The sequence below is a fragment of the Pterocles gutturalis genome, unplaced genomic scaffold, assembly GCF_000699245.1.
Source record: "Pterocles gutturalis isolate BGI_N339 unplaced genomic scaffold, ASM69924v1 scaffold37971, whole genome shotgun sequence".
Lineage (NCBI taxonomy): Eukaryota > Metazoa > Chordata > Aves > Pterocliformes > Pteroclidae > Pterocles > Pterocles gutturalis.
The window spans coordinates 47756-65803 of NW_010101913.1; the positions used below are offsets into that span (position 1 = coordinate 47756).

The 18048-nt window shown below is 41.3% G+C and overlaps 1 protein-coding gene across 1 annotated transcript in view; it reads left to right on the plus strand.

Annotated features, from left to right (window-relative positions):
• Window positions 1-876: 876 nt before the first annotated feature.
• Window positions 877-18048, plus strand: part of FBLN5 (fibulin 5) — a gene marked incomplete at its 3' end in the record, with an annotated part of 40528 nt that continues 23356 nt past the window's right edge. The window contains exons 1-4 of the mRNA XM_010084864.1: window positions 877-1323; window positions 3470-3524; window positions 5983-6034; window positions 7190-7432. Coding sequence (XP_010083166.1) covers window positions 1307-1323; window positions 3470-3524; window positions 5983-6034; window positions 7190-7432 — 367 coding nt within the window. The remainder of the gene's footprint in view (window positions 1324-3469; window positions 3525-5982; window positions 6035-7189; window positions 7433-18048) is intronic.

The following is an 18048-nucleotide window of genomic DNA, read 5'->3' on the forward strand; positions in this document are numbered from 1 at the left end:
AGCTCTTGTACTTCCCATTGGCACCAGAGTGACTTGTGGGTGCTCAGCACCCTGAAACAGCTCAATCGTTGTATCTCAAGCTGAGTATCCATGCTTAGAGGCCAGATTCATGAATATCTGTTATAACAACTCTGTTTCTCTGTTTCTCAATGTGTTACAGAGAGATATATGATAGATTTTATCTTGTTGGACATTTCATGTTCCTTAGGAATAAAGGGATTCCTCAGATAAAAGGCTCGAAAGAAATTCAGTTTTATGTCTATGTCTGTGTTTAATTTCAGTGTTCATCTCTGGATCTAGCATAATCTTTGCAGCATCTGACTGCTTACCTCTCACATCTCATAAACGTTATGCTTGACCTCCTAAAGCTCTGCCTGTGGCAAAGTTGCTAAACACCTGAAAAAGTATTTTATTTCCTTCCTCTTCAGTCATAACTGGAGATCTGCAAGATCTGTCTTTCATGAGAAACATTTCATTTCACAAACCGCTCCCTTAAGCGTGGCGTCAGTGTCAGAAGGGACAGTGTTTGTAGACAGGTCATTTGTTTTCCTCTGAAGGTTTAATTTGTTTATTCCTGTTTTCAAATAATCCCCAAGCAATATAGTTCCTGTTGCTGCGATCATCATGAATTCAAGTTATTCACCTCCCAGAGGGTCAGACCTTTCATCAGTACGCCATTGGCACGGAGCAGCGAGTGTTGCATATTCATCGTCCGAGACACTGTCTAGAGGGCCTCCAAAAAGCCTGATTTTTTTTTTTTTTTTTTTTGTTCTCAGAGCAAGGAAAACAAACCCTTCCCTTCTCTAGTCCCTTGATAAGGGTTTCTGTCCAATAACGGTGCTCTCTGCTCTGAGGCACATTTAACTGTGAAGTTTGCAGCGGGAGAGGCTTTCCTTCAAGCTGTTAGTGTTTTATCCTGGCAGGCTCCTCGAGGTTGTTGTGAGGAGTCTAGCCAGTTGGTGAGCTTTGTAATCTAAACCAGCTGTCCCAGGCTGAGGCCCCCATTTGCATTGTTTAACATACTTAGAAAATGAAGTGTTCATTTTTAACATTCCTCCTCCAATTGGTTTAATGCTGAATTACAGAAGAGAACTAAGCAAAACCAGGTGCTTTCTCTGTATTCTCTCCAGTGTCTGAGGAGGTACAGACGGCTCCCGATCTTCTCCATTACTTGCTCTTTCATTCTTTGGACTATAAATGACTGAGGAACTGAAGTGCTAGCAGAGGGTAATGTTTGGAAAATCTTTCTAGTTATTCATCAGCACAGACTCTGGTTTTTTTCCACCTTTCCGCAACAGTTTTGGACATGCAAGGATTAAAAAGGTAAGTGGTATGCATGAAACTTCTTTACTTACTGAAGGGAAACCTACTTGTGGAAAATATCTGTGGCAGGGATTCGGTATGCCAATCCACTTGCTAAAGCCATTTGCAAAGAGACGGGATCTCAATGATCAGAGGTGGGGAAAGACGATCTGTCTGTTATTAAAGCTGTGCTGTCTCTGACAAGTTCCTTCTTGATCTGTGCTTATACTCTGCGCTTTAGGAACCCTGCCATCCGCAGGAGTGCTGAATTGTGACAGCAAACGATCCCACTGGCTACAGTGATTGATTTGAAGCTAATTAGTTACTATTGCAGAAGTTAATTACTAGTTTAAAATATTGTGCCTGCCAGGCAAGCTACTGTGACCAGCTGAATATAGTGTTGAGAGGTTGTGCTGCACGTCTGTTAATAATTCTTGAGGGGATTTGAGAGCTAAAGTAACGAGCAAATTGAGATGGTGGCTGCAGGCAGAACACGTATGAGGCAGTAAGGTCACCCCCCCACCAGGAGGAAAGAATATATCATCTTATAGCAACAGAAACTCAAGGCTATCTAGAAAAGTATGTGTTTTGTCTGACGAGTTTTATAGGGGATTTTGTTAGCGTGCACTGCTCTGCAATAACGTAGAGTGTAGCCCAGTTGCTAGGTGTTAACGTCCAGCTGTAACCTGTTGTATTTCCTTCTAGTGCTGTTCTTGCTGTATGCAAAGTGAGTACGCAGTGTTTATACCAGTGCGAGCTTTAAAATCTCTTCAGAACAATTTGAGAAATAAATAAATGAAGAGCAAGCCTAAATGGATAACGTTGTATTTTGAATGCTTTGCATCTAAGGAAAACTCTGTGCAGAATTTGCCTTTCCTTGTTACTCAAAAGCTGCCAACAAGCACGATCTATCTCTGCAGCACTTTGAACAACCATTTTAGGGTTTATATTTACTTTTCAGAGCTTGAGCCTGTCTCCTCATTTAAAACAAATTTGTTCAAATGTGTTGGTCACGTTTGTGTGTGGTTTTGTTTGATGCATTTGTAGGTCTTTTTCAGCAGCTCAGTTTGCACTGGAAATCAGAGACAGCTCTAAGAAAGAAAGTTGGCAGCTTGCTTGGGTAGCAGAACTAAGGCTACCTAAAATATCCCTTGCTTCCTGTACTGGTTTTGTAGGAACATATTGTATACAATTGCCATTCAAAACTAGAATCCAAGATAAGCAAGATGTGGGTCTAATTGTATTGAGAAGAAATTTTATATAAGGTAGCAGCAAAGCACTGAAATCCATAGTAGATAGAAAAAAAAAATTCTTACTGTCTTTTCCTGGTTTTCTGTCTGTTAGTAAGTACTTGGGGGTGGGAGCTTAGTTGGACAGAATTTTCGTGCTCCAGGTAAGGAGTTCCAAATACAGCCATAGAGCTCTGTTAGTAAAGGTGCCTCTTCTTTCAGTTGCAATGAAGAGACCCAGTAGGACCCTCCAGGTGCCAAGATGATATAACTGGGGAAGACTCCATTGAAGATAGCAGCTTCTGGTAGCTGATGACTTGGCACAGTGTGTCTACTTGAAGAGCAATGTATTACTCAAGATTGAGTAAAGGGACAGAATCTGGCCCTAAAAAAATGGATTAATCTCCAATATAGTCTCTTGAGGATGAAATGCGGTTTAGCGGTTAGAGCAACTGGCGTGGATTCAGGACCTCCTGCATGACATGTCTGCTGCCCTGCCAATGTGTTGCACTGGGAGCTTAGGCAGGGCCTGTGCTCTGGTGTACCGATCTGTAAAATGTGCATAATGTGCAAGAAAAACTTTGATATTCTCAAAAGAAAGGTGTCAGAGAGGGGCAAAAATACTTTATTGAATATCACGCACTTGTTCACTAAGCAGCTGCTGCATGAGGTAACATAAAAAATAGATTAGTTAATAGACATGTTCAGTCTGATTCTTATCACAGTGGCATAAAACCATAGTAAAATTAGTGACTTTGAGGTCTGAATCTGGCCCACAGTTTTATTACTCCCTCTTCCAGTGGCCAAATTCATGTTAGCAAATCTCTGTGGAATATGCTGAAGTGTCACTAGAAATTAATTTGTCCATATGTATTTAATTCTGTATAATGAGCCTGGATATCAGAAGGTTTTCAGCCTATTTTCTATGCACATTACAGGATACTGACTGCTTTCACACTGGCCGTCTGCCTTTCAAGCCTTGGAAAAGCACAGGTGAGAGGTGCACGCAGAGATCTATGTGCTGTTTTGTACCGAAGAGCTATATGGCATGAGACTTAACTGGCTAGCAGGTGAATTGGAAGCTCTGCGGTCTGGGGTTTACATGAAAAGGAAGCTGTGTGGTCTAAGGGTTTAGAGGGGAGAATCTGGAGCCAGCAGGATTCTGGAGTTGAACATGGACTGAGCTTATTGACTCATCCTTGCCAGCTCAGCAAAATATCCCTGTAGAAACCTGGACCTCACTGAAAACCTGATTCTGCCTCTGGACTGAACACTTCTGGAAAAGGAAATAAGAAAAGCCATCCCAGGAGAGCAGGAACAGTTCAGTTCTGTGGTGGGGAACACCCATGGTTAGAAAAGTTATTCATATAAACAGGTATTCTCTGTGTATAGCCGGATCCTGTCTTAAGACTGTTTCATTTTGGACTGTGATCCTGAATGACTGCATCCTAGTTTTCATTTTAATTTATGCCCCAAACCATTTTGTTCAAGAGGAAGGGCTTTTGAGGGTGGATGGAAATAAAGCAGTCCAGTTCTTGAAATAGCAGAAGCCTTAGTTCTTTGTGTCCTTGGGCTCCAAGTGTACTTTAAATTAGGAAAAACAGTTCCCAAAGGCATGTTACATTAGGATTCCTAGTTGATAATCCAGACATACTCAGTGTCCAGAGCTGTGTTTCTAACTACCTTTGGCAAAAGGCTCTGAAATGTAGTTGTTTTTTTCTATTACATTGAAAATTTCCTGCACAACATGCCTATTGATATTTTTGTGAACATTGGATCTGTATGCAAAATGCTTTTAATGCCCCTGGAGAGTTTTTGAGATATCTTTATGGGTTTGTTTTTCTAATTTAAAAAATATTGTTTCTATTGCTATTTTTATAAAAACATTTTGTACCACAAATTGATTTTGAAGTCTAAGCAAAAAGCAACTTGAAACCAAGGAGACAGCAGAAAATTCCTTCTGAAGATATTGAAACTGGGCATTTCAACAATACTGGAATCTTTTCTAGAATAAAGTTCTAGAAAGTTGTTGAAACCAGTTCTATCGTAGTTTCAGTGCTTCTGAATCATCGCTTAGTGTTCAAAAGAAAATAATTTTGTTAAAAGCTATTTTGACATTTCCTGCTAACCTAAGTGCAGTGTATATACCACAGCACAGAAAAGAGAACAAAAGGTAGAGTACATATGTTCTTTAAAACATGAGACCGATTATGCATTTTCCCATCAGAATACCTTGTCTTTCCACAACATGATACCAAACAATCTCAGAATGCCAAAAATAATGAAGGCAGGATTCCTTCATAGCTGTTTGACACTTCTAGTAGTGGTTTTGTGTGTTCATGTGTGCAAATGGCAGGTGCAGCCCAGTGGCAGTGCATGTGTTTCACTTCATGTCCCCTACCTAGTCCCTGCAATGGCCCGCTTCCACTGACTTATCCATCTCACACCTTGTCTCCCATCTACAACTTACTACTTTTCCAAGCATGAACCAAGTACTTTATTCCACTAATTTATTCCTCAAAGTCACAAAATAAGTGTTTCTATCATTTGACAACAACAAAAAAGGAAGAATCTTGAACACATTCCACCCCTCTGCCCTCTGGTTACTTCAGTGGTTCCTGTTTTCTGGATATCTCTTGCTTACATTTGTTCATATAACCTATTTACTGGCAGGATCCTGTGCCTGTGTCAACTGCGTGGTCCATTGCTAAATACATGGAGGCCCAGTCAAAAACTAGGGAGAGCAGGGAGTAATTTTAATGGGCTTTGACACATCACCAGGGCTCTCACTGGTTTAGAAATGCTGAGGGTCACTGGTGAGGTGTTGAAGACACAAGGTTGCAGCTCTGATAAAGGCCAGCATCACAGGACAGGAAGGAGCAAGGCTTCAGGTAACCTCGCATGCCTAGAACATGTGTCATGTAAAGACTCATCCTCTAAAAATCAAAAGGTTTGGTGTAAACAAAAAGCCTTTTATTAAGCTTGTTGTGTTTTAACTGTGGCTTCAGTTCAGTCAGCTGAGGAACATGTTGAGATGCATGTAATGAATGGTCTATATTTGATTTTTTTAAACCTGTTAGAGAAGTTAGCTCATACCTTTCAACTGACCACCCCTGTTCTGGGAAAAACAAGACCCCAAAAAATAAGAATGTAGCTTCTGTGTTAACGACTGATTTGGAGCCCATTGCACAGGATATGTTGGTTTCCTTAGGGAGAGGAGCAGCCCAACATGGTCACCACCTGCAGGGAACTACTTTCTGAGTTAAGGGGCTGGCACATGTGCCGAGGCCTCAGTTCATGCCTCGCTGACTGTCCTTTGGGGAAGGGACTTTATGTTGGTGTAGCGTATAGTGCTGAACAATTGTACTAAGCATAATAATCCAGATGAGCATTTGACTCTGCAGCCCTCTCATTTCACAGTCACTGAGTGTCCTTTGTTTTCTCATTTTAGCAACAATGCACTAATGGGTTTGACCTGGACCGTGCCTCTGGGCAATGCTTAGGTAGGACTTTAATTAAATCAATATATTGGGGTTCAGAAATCCTGACTTTATTGAGTTATCATTGTGCTGCTGTTAGTATGTTTTAGTTGAAAAGTTCTTGCTGTGTGACAAATATGTTTGTGTATATGTATATACAAAAATATATATGTGTATATATATATAAATACCTGTGTGTATTTACATAGCACAAGTATATACCGAACATTGTTGAGGTACTAGTTGGCTGTCAGTGCTTCTCAAACATCTGTGATGTATTGAGATGAGTTTGGTAGCTCAGTCTAGTTGCCAAATGAGAAGGGTTGTTTACCCTCCTGTTTCTCCTCCAGACTCAGTATTTACTATCTTTGTTGGCAGCCTCTAACTGGAGGCTCGGATAAAGTCTACCACTGCTCAGGGTTGAAACACCAAGTAAATTGTTGAGGCAATATAGAGAAACATGCACTTTGCCCTGTAACATCTTTTTATCAATGGCATTCCGTCTCCAGGACAGCATGCATGCGTTAAAGTCACCCAAACAGTAAAGGAAAAACAAGCAACAGATTGCTTACCCTGTCATAGCAGCCTACTACTTCTGTGCCCTGAGACCCAAGCAAATGCTCAGTTTGGCTAAACCATTTCTATCTTTCTAAATTTAGTTCAGCAATAATCTCAATCAGAGCAAGAAAGAGGCCTGAACCACATCCCCAGGTCTGAACACCTCTAACCTTTTCTGTGGGAGGGAGCTCAGGAGTTCCAAATTGGGATCCAAGTTTCACAGCTGGGCAAACCAAACCACCAGTGTTTGAAATCCTGATCTGCATGTTGTGGTTTGGACAGACCTACTAGCAGGAACAGGCAGTAGCATGCTGTAGCCATGTGTAAATCAGTGTTTAAACTGAACATTTATGGAATAACAAAGTAGGCTTTCCCCTCCCCCTCTACCCTCTAATAGTGAAGTAAAACAAGTAGAACACAGGATATGTTGAATATATGGGATGTTTCGTGTTTTAGTATGATCTAACTTCAAAGGGAGGCTCCACAAGGAAGGATTAGCTTTTCTGTTCAAAGAGAGTATAAAATTTTTTAGCAAATTCTTGAGAAAAGTATGTTAACTATTTTTTGGATAGGTCCCTTTAAGAAGCAATCACTCATTTAACTTTTGCAATTTCCTTCCAGATATTGATGAATGTCGGACTATTCCTGAGGCCTGCAGAGGAGATATGGTCTGTGTCAACCAGAATGGTGGCTATTTATGCGTACCCCGAACAAACCCAGTGTATAGATCACCATACCTGAATCCTTATTCAAATATTTATCCACCGCCCCCAGCACCAGGCCCTGTTCCCAACTACCCTACTGTTACAAGACCTCTGATGTGTCGATTTGGTTACCAGTTGGATGAAAATAATCAGTGTGCTGGTAAGTAGTAAAAATCTTTATTCTGTATTTTTCTGACATTGCAGAAACAATTGTCCTGCAATTGTCCTTTAGTTATTGAATCACTCAAGCCCAGTATTTTAATGTTCATTTTTTAAAGGACGTAAACTGTATGTTTCATGCATACATATTCAATGCAAGCTAAGATATGATCTAGTCCTATGATTTAACCAGGAAATCCACTTGTATGAGGGAAGGAACGTTTTTATGAGATAAACGACCATCTGATGGCAGGTGATTTGTCAGTGCATCAAAGGCATGCCTTCTATGCTTATGATTCTGTCCTCGAGAGAAAGGTTGGCCCTCCGTTTGAAGGGTTAGATGGGGACCGAGGAAGCCTTGCTTCAGTTCTTGGCCTTATGTGTCCTTGTTCAGGTTTCTGGACCTTCGTGTTCCTCCTGTAAATGGTATAAGTAAGAGTTGTTTCCTTCCATTCTTTGCATTCTTCACTTAAGCTATGAGCCCTGTGGAGCACATACGCTTCTTATCCAGAGGGCAGTACACAACCGTTAGCACTACTGTTGCTTTAAGGACTACAGACTTCATCTGAGACTGGAACTCCCTTTGAAGCACTGCCCAAACAGACGGGGAAAGAATTGCTGCTCCAGAAGAGCATTGACATTGCTTAGCACCTTGATATTCCCCAATCTCCAATACAAAAACCAAATAACTCTATGAAAAATTTCTTGTGTTCGTAGTTTTTCTACTTTTGCATATTTTGCTAGATTACAATTCTACTTATTCCATTTTATACTGTGTTTAACTTAGATATAAGCTGCTCCTGTGTTGCTCAGATTATGTGAGATTTAAATTATATGCCTTTGGTTTGCTTGCTTTTGATAATGTCATGTTATGAAGGAATGTCAGGAAAATTTCTGAACTAAACAAAAGTAAATTCCACTGGCCAAAATATTTATTTTGATGGCAAACTTGTAATTAAGAGATCAGAATCAAACCGATCAATGTTGGCTGCTGAGGGTGCAGCTGAGGTGCTGGAGATGTAGCCCACAGATCTACCAGAAAGTTGGTCTATAACCACTGCTTACTTCTGTGTCTCAATTGTCCTAATGAGAAAGTGAGGTTTTTATCTGTTATTACATGTATCTAATTGTCTGAAGGCTTTTATCAAAATCTCTTGTGAAATAGGACTGGTCTTTGCCAAGAAAAAAAGCTCAAACCATAGAAGATATGATCTTTAAATAGAAAATTTTCCCTGTCTTTAAACTAAGGAACTGCATTTAACTCAGAACATTTCTTCTCTGAATGCTGCTGCAGAACAACACAAAAGATAAAACTGACTTGTCTTTTGGGCTGATTCTGCTCTATTGTCTGAAATTTCTGGCAGGACTTGGTTTCAGATGATGTGCTTTGTTTGCTTCCCTAGTGAGGAGACCATGGTGCTTCACAGGAGCTGTGAGAGTCTAGATTTAAATTCAGCTACTTTGGGGCACATTTTTCTGTATTTGAATCATTGCCGTCATTATGTTCCAAAGTGGGAAAAACATATTTTCTGACCGGTGCCAGCAGTAATATTTACAGGAAAATGAAAAGAAAAAAAAAAAAAAGGTTTTTTCAATGTTTAGTTTTGAAATCCCAGGATAACTGATGAGTTTGCATTAGAAATAAGCACGTACACAATCCAGTCCTTTGAAAATTGCAACTGGTCCTTCTCATCTTAGCAACCTGATCAACCTCAGTTATTTTATCTACTAATTTGTAAATTCCCAGGAGTGTTTTAATTTTGCTGACTTTTATGTAGATGAATCAGGAAACAGGGCAGTTAGTGGAAAATAAGTGCTGAAATCAAAGGGGAGATGAAACCTCTCTATTTTACTGTGTCTGGCCTGCTGCGTGCAAACCATACTAACCAAGCCAGGAAGATTTTGGAAACTTTTACAGTGGACTTTCCAGCCCCCAAAACGTGTATATGTTCCTATCTATGCTGGCAGAAATGTGAGGCCTAATGCTTTCTTCAGTCAGGGCTGTTTGCTTCTATCACTCTAACTTTCAAATATGGGAATTTATTTGTGAGGTAAAGTTTGGTGAATAGAGACATTAACACAAATAGACAGGAAAAGACAGACTGCCATTTGAGTACCACAGTTAGCTGGGAGCAGTTTTTGAAAGTCTACATCAGGTTTGAATTTGGGCAGATGATGGATTATATTTGTGTTAAAGGAAGAAAAACAAAACTTAAAGAGAACAAGACCTGTCAGAGCACAGGTGTCTCTGCTGGGTTTAGATTTCATTTTTCATTTAGTGATATCCTCTGGAGACATTCATTGTCTTGATGCAGTATTTGCTTTTGTATCTGTGTGCCCTAGGATGGAAAGTGTGGACACCAAGGGAAGTGGTATGAGTACATGTCTCACTGCAGTGCTGGTAGAAAGGCCTGATCCGCTGTTTCCAGGACCCCTGGTGCAGTTAACAAGGTGATGGGCAGTTTCATGCTTGAAGGCCTGGGAGACAAGACACCAGGGAACCTTGACAGGGTCCTCAGGAGTGATCAAAATTTTACTCAGGTCATTCAAGAAAGTCTGAATCACACGAATCATGGCTCCATCCTATTATAAGCTAATTATAAGCATTGCTCATGTTAATGGTATTTCAGTTGCTCTGTGTTTCCCTGCTTGTCAGCTTTCAGCAAGCTCTTCAGATACAAAGCACTTCAAGAGTTAACTTTGTGGTGGAATGGTTAAAAAGAGTAAATTGGGAGTATCTTGCCCAGTAGCTGAGCCACTATATAACTTACAGGTTTGTTATGTTGGTGATCTGGCACCACCTTCCAGCACCTTCTTTCCAAATAAAATTAGTCGCAGGTATTTCCATTAGAGATGATGAGACTTTTTGCTGTTAACTTTGGGGGAACCAGAGCAATTCTTATGCTAATGTTTCAGAGAAATCTCCAGTTCCTAACAGAGTACACATTTTTGTCTAGTCAGATATGGGGTTACAGGTCTGGGCCACATTTTCTATTGCTAAGCCAACAGAAATCTTTACTTTCACTTTGAATTCCAGTCAAAACAGCTTATTAAACACAGGAACCTTCCCTGGGAGATTTGCAGCCTCAACTGTGAAGCGCTGAGCTTGTTCAAGAGACTTAGTGAAACAGGAAAAAAACAGTGAAACAGGATAAAAATTTGATCTGAAAGATGTATGAGATTTAACAAGCTCTTTTTTTCTTTAATTATTATTCCCCCCTTGGCTAGAGCTGACAGAGGCAGGAAGGCTGTGAGAGGGTCGCTCTGCCCGGGCCTGGCACCTGGCCTGCCTGCCCAGGCTCCACATTCCCCGGCTCTCGGAGGAGTGCACACCCTGGGTCGTTCACATAACATTCCCCTCACGGGGCTGATATATTCCAGCACACAAAAAGAAGCACTACAAGCTGTTCTTCTCCCTTTCAACCTTTTTTGCCCTCATCCTTTCTGGCCTGGATGGTCACAGACAGGGGTTAGGTGCCCATGTTTGATCTCGTCCTTTGTGAAAACAAAACCTTTCCTGGCACCAGCGCCTCTCAAAGACACCTGTCGGTGACCATTTTGCCCACTCCAGTGTCCTCTGCATGATGTAGAAGTAGCTGTAGCTGTAGCCATTAGCAGCAACAGGCAGAGAAATATTTAAATGATAATTACTTTTTAAATCTTCTGTGGGTTTGATTCCTGATACATGGTATTTTTATCCCTGGAGCTGCTGAATGCTTTTTATCTTGTTCGTGTAAATGTAGTGTGTTTTCAACAGCACGAAGTCTGTGTAAATTCATTCCAAAGCAGGTTGGGAATGATTTATAACCACAATTAATGCTGGAATAAAAGACCACATCCAGGAAAAAGCAAAGAATATCTAGTGCAAAAGCGCTGCTTGAACTGTTTGTCTTCTAATGCTACTTCTCTATAAATACAGAATGGTTAGTCATAATAATGACTTTTTGTTCAAGGAACTTGGTCTAGTAACTGTTGGCAAGATTAAACTGGAGCAAGGGCCCGTGTTCTTGCATTACACATTCATAAGCTGAGAGCACTTTCCCATTTCCCTTCACTCCACCTTGCTGTTTCCTGATTTACAATGATCTTTAAAACATGCCTCAAACACAGATCCTTCTGGGCATTGTAGAAAGAACTGTAATCGGTGGGCTCTTATTTTTGCTTTCTCTCCTACTAATGCACATGAGCAACGTGAGGAGATGATGAGGCTGGGGAGGCATCTAAGAGGGTTGAATTGGAGGTATTGGAGAAAGCAGACTGCAAAGACAGAGAAGTAGATGCTAGGAAAGGTAAGCACAAGGCAAGATGAGTACGACCTAGAGACAGAAAGAAGGGAGGAGGCGAGAGGAGTTAATAAAAGGGGGAAAAAAAAGCATAATTTTTATTTTTAAAACTAAAGCTAAAAGGAAGAAGCACAAAAACAGAGGTAAATGGAAAGATGCTCTTTCCAAGCATAAGAAAGAATTGTTCTTCAAGATCTCATCTGTGGAGCAGTCATTGCTTCAGCTTTCCTAATTTCTCAAAGACTGCCAGGACCTCCTACATTCCCCACCTACAGGTCTCCAGTCCTACATTCATGGAGTGAAGCTCCTTCCTTCAAAACATTACCCTTGCACAGATGGGTTTTAGATAATTACCATTTATACTGCAAGCATACCTAAAGCCCACATCCAAGCCTGCAATTGTACTGACCTGCCCTGTGCGCGAACTCATTAAGAACAGCCTATGCCTAGATGGGTTTTGAAGCAAAATTAAGGAACCAGATGTGAGTGCCTGGGGAGAGGGGAGGGAAATGAAGATACAGCATACTGAAAGGAGGTACACAGGTCTTGAAGCAGACCCATGGCTGTGCTGGGGATAGAACCCAGAATTCCTATCCGATGGCTTGACCACTAAGGCAGGCTGCCTCCTAATAGTGACTTTTCTGGTGACCTCTCTGGGCATATGGACACAGGAAGAAGAACAGGAAGGAAATGCATCAAGGAGATTATGCCCGTGGTTCGGCTCTGTGTTTTTCCTTTTTCCTTTTGGTCTGTGAGACAATCTCTTTTGCTATTCCAGAGGGCCAGTTCCTGAAGGCTATGCATGGTCCTTGTTAGGGCAGCACTGCCATCATGTCCAAATTAACTAGGAAAAAAATAAAGATTGTATGAGAATAGGATTTGCAAGAGGTTGAGGGGAGCCTCCTGAAAGGACATGTAATTGATGACAACTCCTGATTAAATTAAGGGCCAAGATGTGTAGCATTTATTGGTAAGGTTTTCCTGATGTGTTTTGTATGGGGAAATATAAATTTGGACCTCATGCTGCTGTAGCAACAGAAAGGTTGCTTCTCAAGTATCTCAGTAAGAAGCTATAGTAGGTGGCTAAGGCTTGGGTTGGAAGATTTTGCCTTCAGTTTCTGACTTTGCCATACATAAACATGCTGGGTATTTTGGGGCTTCAGGTCATTCTATGTAAACTGAAATAATAATTCATTTTCAGGACTGTACCAAGGATAATTTCACAAGTAGATGATAGCTGCTGAGATAACTCCCTGACAAGTATCTTGTAAAAATATGTAAACAGGAGAAAAAAGGCCCAGTTTAATAATCCTCCAACAGTGAAGCTCGAAGTGAGACATGTGGAATTTAATTCCGTAGTGCCCTAAACTGGTTGGAAACCACTGGGCACTTTTGTCTATGTTTCTGCATAGATCAGAGAAGAGGTGAAGCCCTAGAACTTTATCAGGATCTCCCATTTACTTCAGGAATACCTGTTCTATGAAAACTTTCAGTGGTTATTTTATCCTGGAATTTTTCAGTCACCATCTACTTATGCTGTGCTCATTTCATGTTTTAGCACAATTCATAGTGATTGACCCTTGATTACGTAATGAAATTAAACTAGACAAGCCAGGTGAAATAAAAATGTGGAAAATATAAACTATGTACCTTAAGACAGAAGACCATATGCCAGGGGACTAATGAAAGAAGGATCATTAATATCATAGACTACAGACATACCTAAGGAAGACCTGTCCCACTGGATCAACCCACATTGTACAGGTCCAGACAAATATAACTATAATTCTTCTGGGTCCAGCCTCAGTGCTTCTGATCTGATGGACCAATCTATTCACAACCCCAGCAATCTTCATAAAGGTAATCATGAGCTGACCATAAAAAAAATTGATGGGTAAAAAGGTACATCTGAAAACATTCAAAGCTCTTTCCTCCCTCAGGAAACAACTGCACCAGCACAGAAGATGGACCAGGGCTGAGGAAAGGCAAGCTTTAGCTATGGTAGGGTCCATCAGTAGGGTCATTCCTACAGAAGTTTGACCATCAATAAACATATCCTCCCCCAGCAGAATTTACCAAGGAGAACGAGGATGCTTTTTACCAAAGTGAATCCATTTGTGGTGGAGGAGTTGGCTCGATAGTAAAGGTTGCTGTACATATTTGTGTGTAGCAGGGTAAATTCAGCCTTCTGTGGCTTGGGTTATTCCTTTCACTCCCTGCTAAGTGCAGCGTGGGAGGAATATGGTCTGGTGGTTAAAGCACAGGCAAGTGCTTCATTTATTTGTGAAGCTTCTACTACTCACAAAGAAATGAGTAAAATTGAACCAAGAAATATAACATGCCAGCCAAGAAGGCTGGCATGTTATTAAGAAATCTGGCATCTCTCTGTACTGAAATGAAAAATAGCAGACTCCTAGGTATGGCAAAGTGTAACAGTTAGTGCACACCCCTCATTCTGCATGTCAGTGCCTTTCCAGCATCACTGACTGACTGTATTGATGTGTGATGATGTGAGAAGGGAAAATAAAATAAACACAACTACAGTATAGCCACAACTGAACTTGACTGAACTACAGCATACTGGATAGATAGCTGGATAGTCAACTGAAGACTGAAAACTCTTAGACCTCTTATTTTAGGATGTTGGAGCAGAAATTCTTGCAGTGAATTTATTAGGTTTAAGTTAATTTGTCTTGAGCCCAAGCCACTGACCATAAGCAGCTTATGGTCAGGGAATTTGGTACCATGTTTTCCCCCTGACAGACTCCTGATACCATGATAAGGATTTCCTAGATGTTGTGAGAGACGAATAGATAGCTGGTCAGAAGATCACCTTATGTTTAAACACTGTGGCAACCAGGAGTGTTTGAATTTGCTTTCACCTTTAGCTTGAGCTAAAGTGATTCTGTCTGTGGAAGCATCTTCATCTGCTTATCAAGGGTGACTAAAAAATTTCTGGTTTCTTCTGTTCTGAGGCTGGGAGCCAGGAAAGAAGCACAGTGGCATATGTAGAGGGACATCTGAATGCCAATGTGTCACGTTACAAAATACAACTGGTTTGTATGCAGAGAAGGGGCATAAGCACAGAAAAGACTATGTCCATGGCTTGTTAGATGTGCCGGCCACAGTTCAGACACAGGAAGGTTAAAATCTCTCTAGACTGTGACCTCTCTATTCCATTATGTGTTTCAGTTTTCCCTCTTTCTTGGAATTGTGTGATACTTTGGTATACAAGGTGGCAAGAACCCAGGAATCCCAACTCCCTTGCGCTTCGTAGACTGCAGAGGGAAAGGGTATGCAAGGGAAGGAGGTTTAACTGATATGTCTAGGTTTTGGTTGGTTTAATGGCCTTCGTTAAGCCTGGTCTCTGAATTCAGAGTTATTGGTCACTGGGCTCTGAGCCAGATAATACATAGACTTCAGTTGTCACCAAGAGCTAGTTGGCAGGAGGTTACATCTGACTCACTTCAGAGGAGCAGTAATCATGCCCAGCCTGCCATATCCTCAGGCATGTGCTGGCCAGGGCAGGGCTCTCACCCCTGCTGTTAATCTCCGAATGATTCCTTAAACTCACTGCTAACAGCGTCTTTGTGGCCACCCTGCCTTTATTATGTCTTACTTCCAGGGATTTCAGCGGTGCCAGATCAGTTAAAGCCACTATGTACCGATTAGCTCTGCCTGCTATGGAGCAGATTTTGTGAGCTTTCCTGTGTGGGATTGCTGTCATGCAAGGCAGTCCTGCCAACCAGACAATTAGAGGGCTTAAAAGAAAATTAAGTCACTTAATGGTGCTGGAAGATTGACAGACTTCATGAGTACCCTTCCTCAGTCCACCAGCTCTGTAGCTTGTTCTCTCATCTTCCTGTGGGTGTCTGTTTTGGCTGTGGATAACAGTCCATGCCCAGCTTTCTGCTGGGACCCTCAGGGACTTTGGTTGGATGAGTGATGCCTTCCCTACCTCCCTGTGGCATAATGTGCAGAGTTCAGTATGTGATAGAGTGTCCCTCCTTACCTGGAAGGTTTATTTATGTTCAGCGCCCTTCATATTACCAGCACTCTGCTCAGGCCTGTGTTAATTTTTGCACATATCTGCAGCACGCACAGTGCCTAGAGATGGCAGTGTTCTCAATGACTTAAAAGTCACCGTTTTTCTTGGCCTCTCCCTTATATATTTTGGGTCAACTCTGTTTCTTTTTGCTTGGTTCCAGCCTGAAATTGGCCATGGTTATATGTCACAATCAAGATGTTAAGCCAAAATATATAGAAAATATGAATTGGCTCCTTTGCCAATATAAATCAGCCAGATGGACCATATGCTTTGCCAGACTCCGTAGGCAGAGGTAATGTGCTGGCATTGTTCCTTTGTCTTGTCCCTAAGACACCAGACCCATGACAGAGCTGCCATACAGAAAGAGAAGAGCTGCCTGACATTGTGTGAAGTTTAACATGCTCTTCATCTGCCAATTGACTGGCTTCCCCTTCTAGTACTTCAATGAGATGAGATAATTTTTCAAAGAAAATAAAGCTACCAGAAGATGAATGGGAGTTACACATCACCAGCCCAGTCCAGGGGAGTAGTTGCAGTGTTCTGCCTCTTGGCTGGGACATGCTGCCCGTTGGGGATGACAAGATGTGCTGAAGTCCATCCTCAGTTTTAAGACCAGCAAAATCGTCTCTGCTTTTAGTTCTTTTCAACCATAACTCATGCTTGCGGGTGCACTGTGGTGTAAGGCTACACTGCAGTGTGTGAAGGGTGGTGCAGATGATAGGGCAGTAGCACAGGTGACAGGACATCTGAGATAAAGGACGAGGCCCCCAAAGCTTGGTTAAGTCCCTTGCTCTCACTGCCCTTCATCCTCAGTGGAAGTTTAGCATGTAAATGCCTGTTGATCTGGCCTGCAGTCTTTGCCACAGGCTGCCAGTATGACCTCAGACCTCTTTGCTCAGTTTTGTTTCAGAATTGACTACTTATCTGAGGAATCTCAATATATGAGCAACCAGCTGGAAATCCTTGAGGGTTTCAGGCAGAGGCAATCAGCACTTTCTGAAAGTCAGGGTGTGTATGGTGTCTTCATTTGGGAACATGCAAGGTTGTATATACAAACTCACAAGTCCTTCCGGAAAATTTCCTTAGCTTTTCTATGGCTCAGCTCTACATCAATGACATGCCTCTACAGTGAGAGTAAATCTGCGTTCACGAGGCATTCAGATACTGATAATACAATAAGTGCTTCAGCTAAAGAGGCAGAGCCCAGGAGGAAGGGGAGAGGAGTGCATCATAAACTTGCAGGGTCTGAATGAATCTGTGATCTACTGCTTGGTCTGGCACTAAAACTTTGTTGTTTGGTTTGGGTTTTGTTTTGTTTTGTTTTTCCACAAAAATAAATAATTTTAATGTCTGCTTTGTTCTAATATTTTGAGCTTGTTTCCATTTTCTTTTTTTTGGTCAAGTAAAATTCTTGTTTTCCAGCCAGCCCCCTGAGTAAATGAAGCATTAGCTGGTGAGCAAGTAAATTGCTGGTTGGATCAAAGGCATTAACTGGTCTTGTGGTACAACCCCAGCATATCTATAGGTGATACTGAATGGAAAGATTTTACGAACAGGAATATGCAGATGCCTAGAAAAGCTACAGTTCTGGTCAGGAAACTAACTGACTGGAAACCCAGCAATAGATGAAAAGATAACCTAACACATGGCCATCTAATGGAAGATGAGCAGCAGAAGGCAGTGATGTCAAGAGCAGTGCAGCATGGCACAGTTTCTGGCAGTGTTACTAAGACTTCTCATCTCAGAGCAGAGAAGGAATAGTCCTTCAATATGTTCTGCTGAGAATGGATCCAACCTACTGACATTAAGTGTAAGTACTTTGCTACCAGATAAGTTCAGATAAGTTCATGGAAATCTCAGTATAGAGCAACAGTAAATTGGGGCCATTATTGAGGCTGACTTTGATTAAAAGAGTTAAGTATATTGTAAACCTTAGGGTAAGATGACAGAAATTGCAACTGTAAATGTCAGAGAAGCAGAAGTTGTGTATGGTGGGTGGTACAAAAGAATTATTATTCCTGAATAGGGTATAATTTGCTGAAATTAAGGAAAATTACTTTTAGACTGAATATAGTAAAGCTCTTTATGACACTGCAGTGTATCGGGTTATACAAGAATACACTAAGTATATTGTAGTGGAGGAATAGTACAAAATGTATCAGCAGAAGCATTTAAAAACTGCCTGGAACAATTATTAGCAGAAAAGAGTCTTGCACAAGTTGGGGGTGGGTTAGATGTTATTAGGTATCTTAAAGTTGCTGTACCTTTGAATCCTTTGATATATCT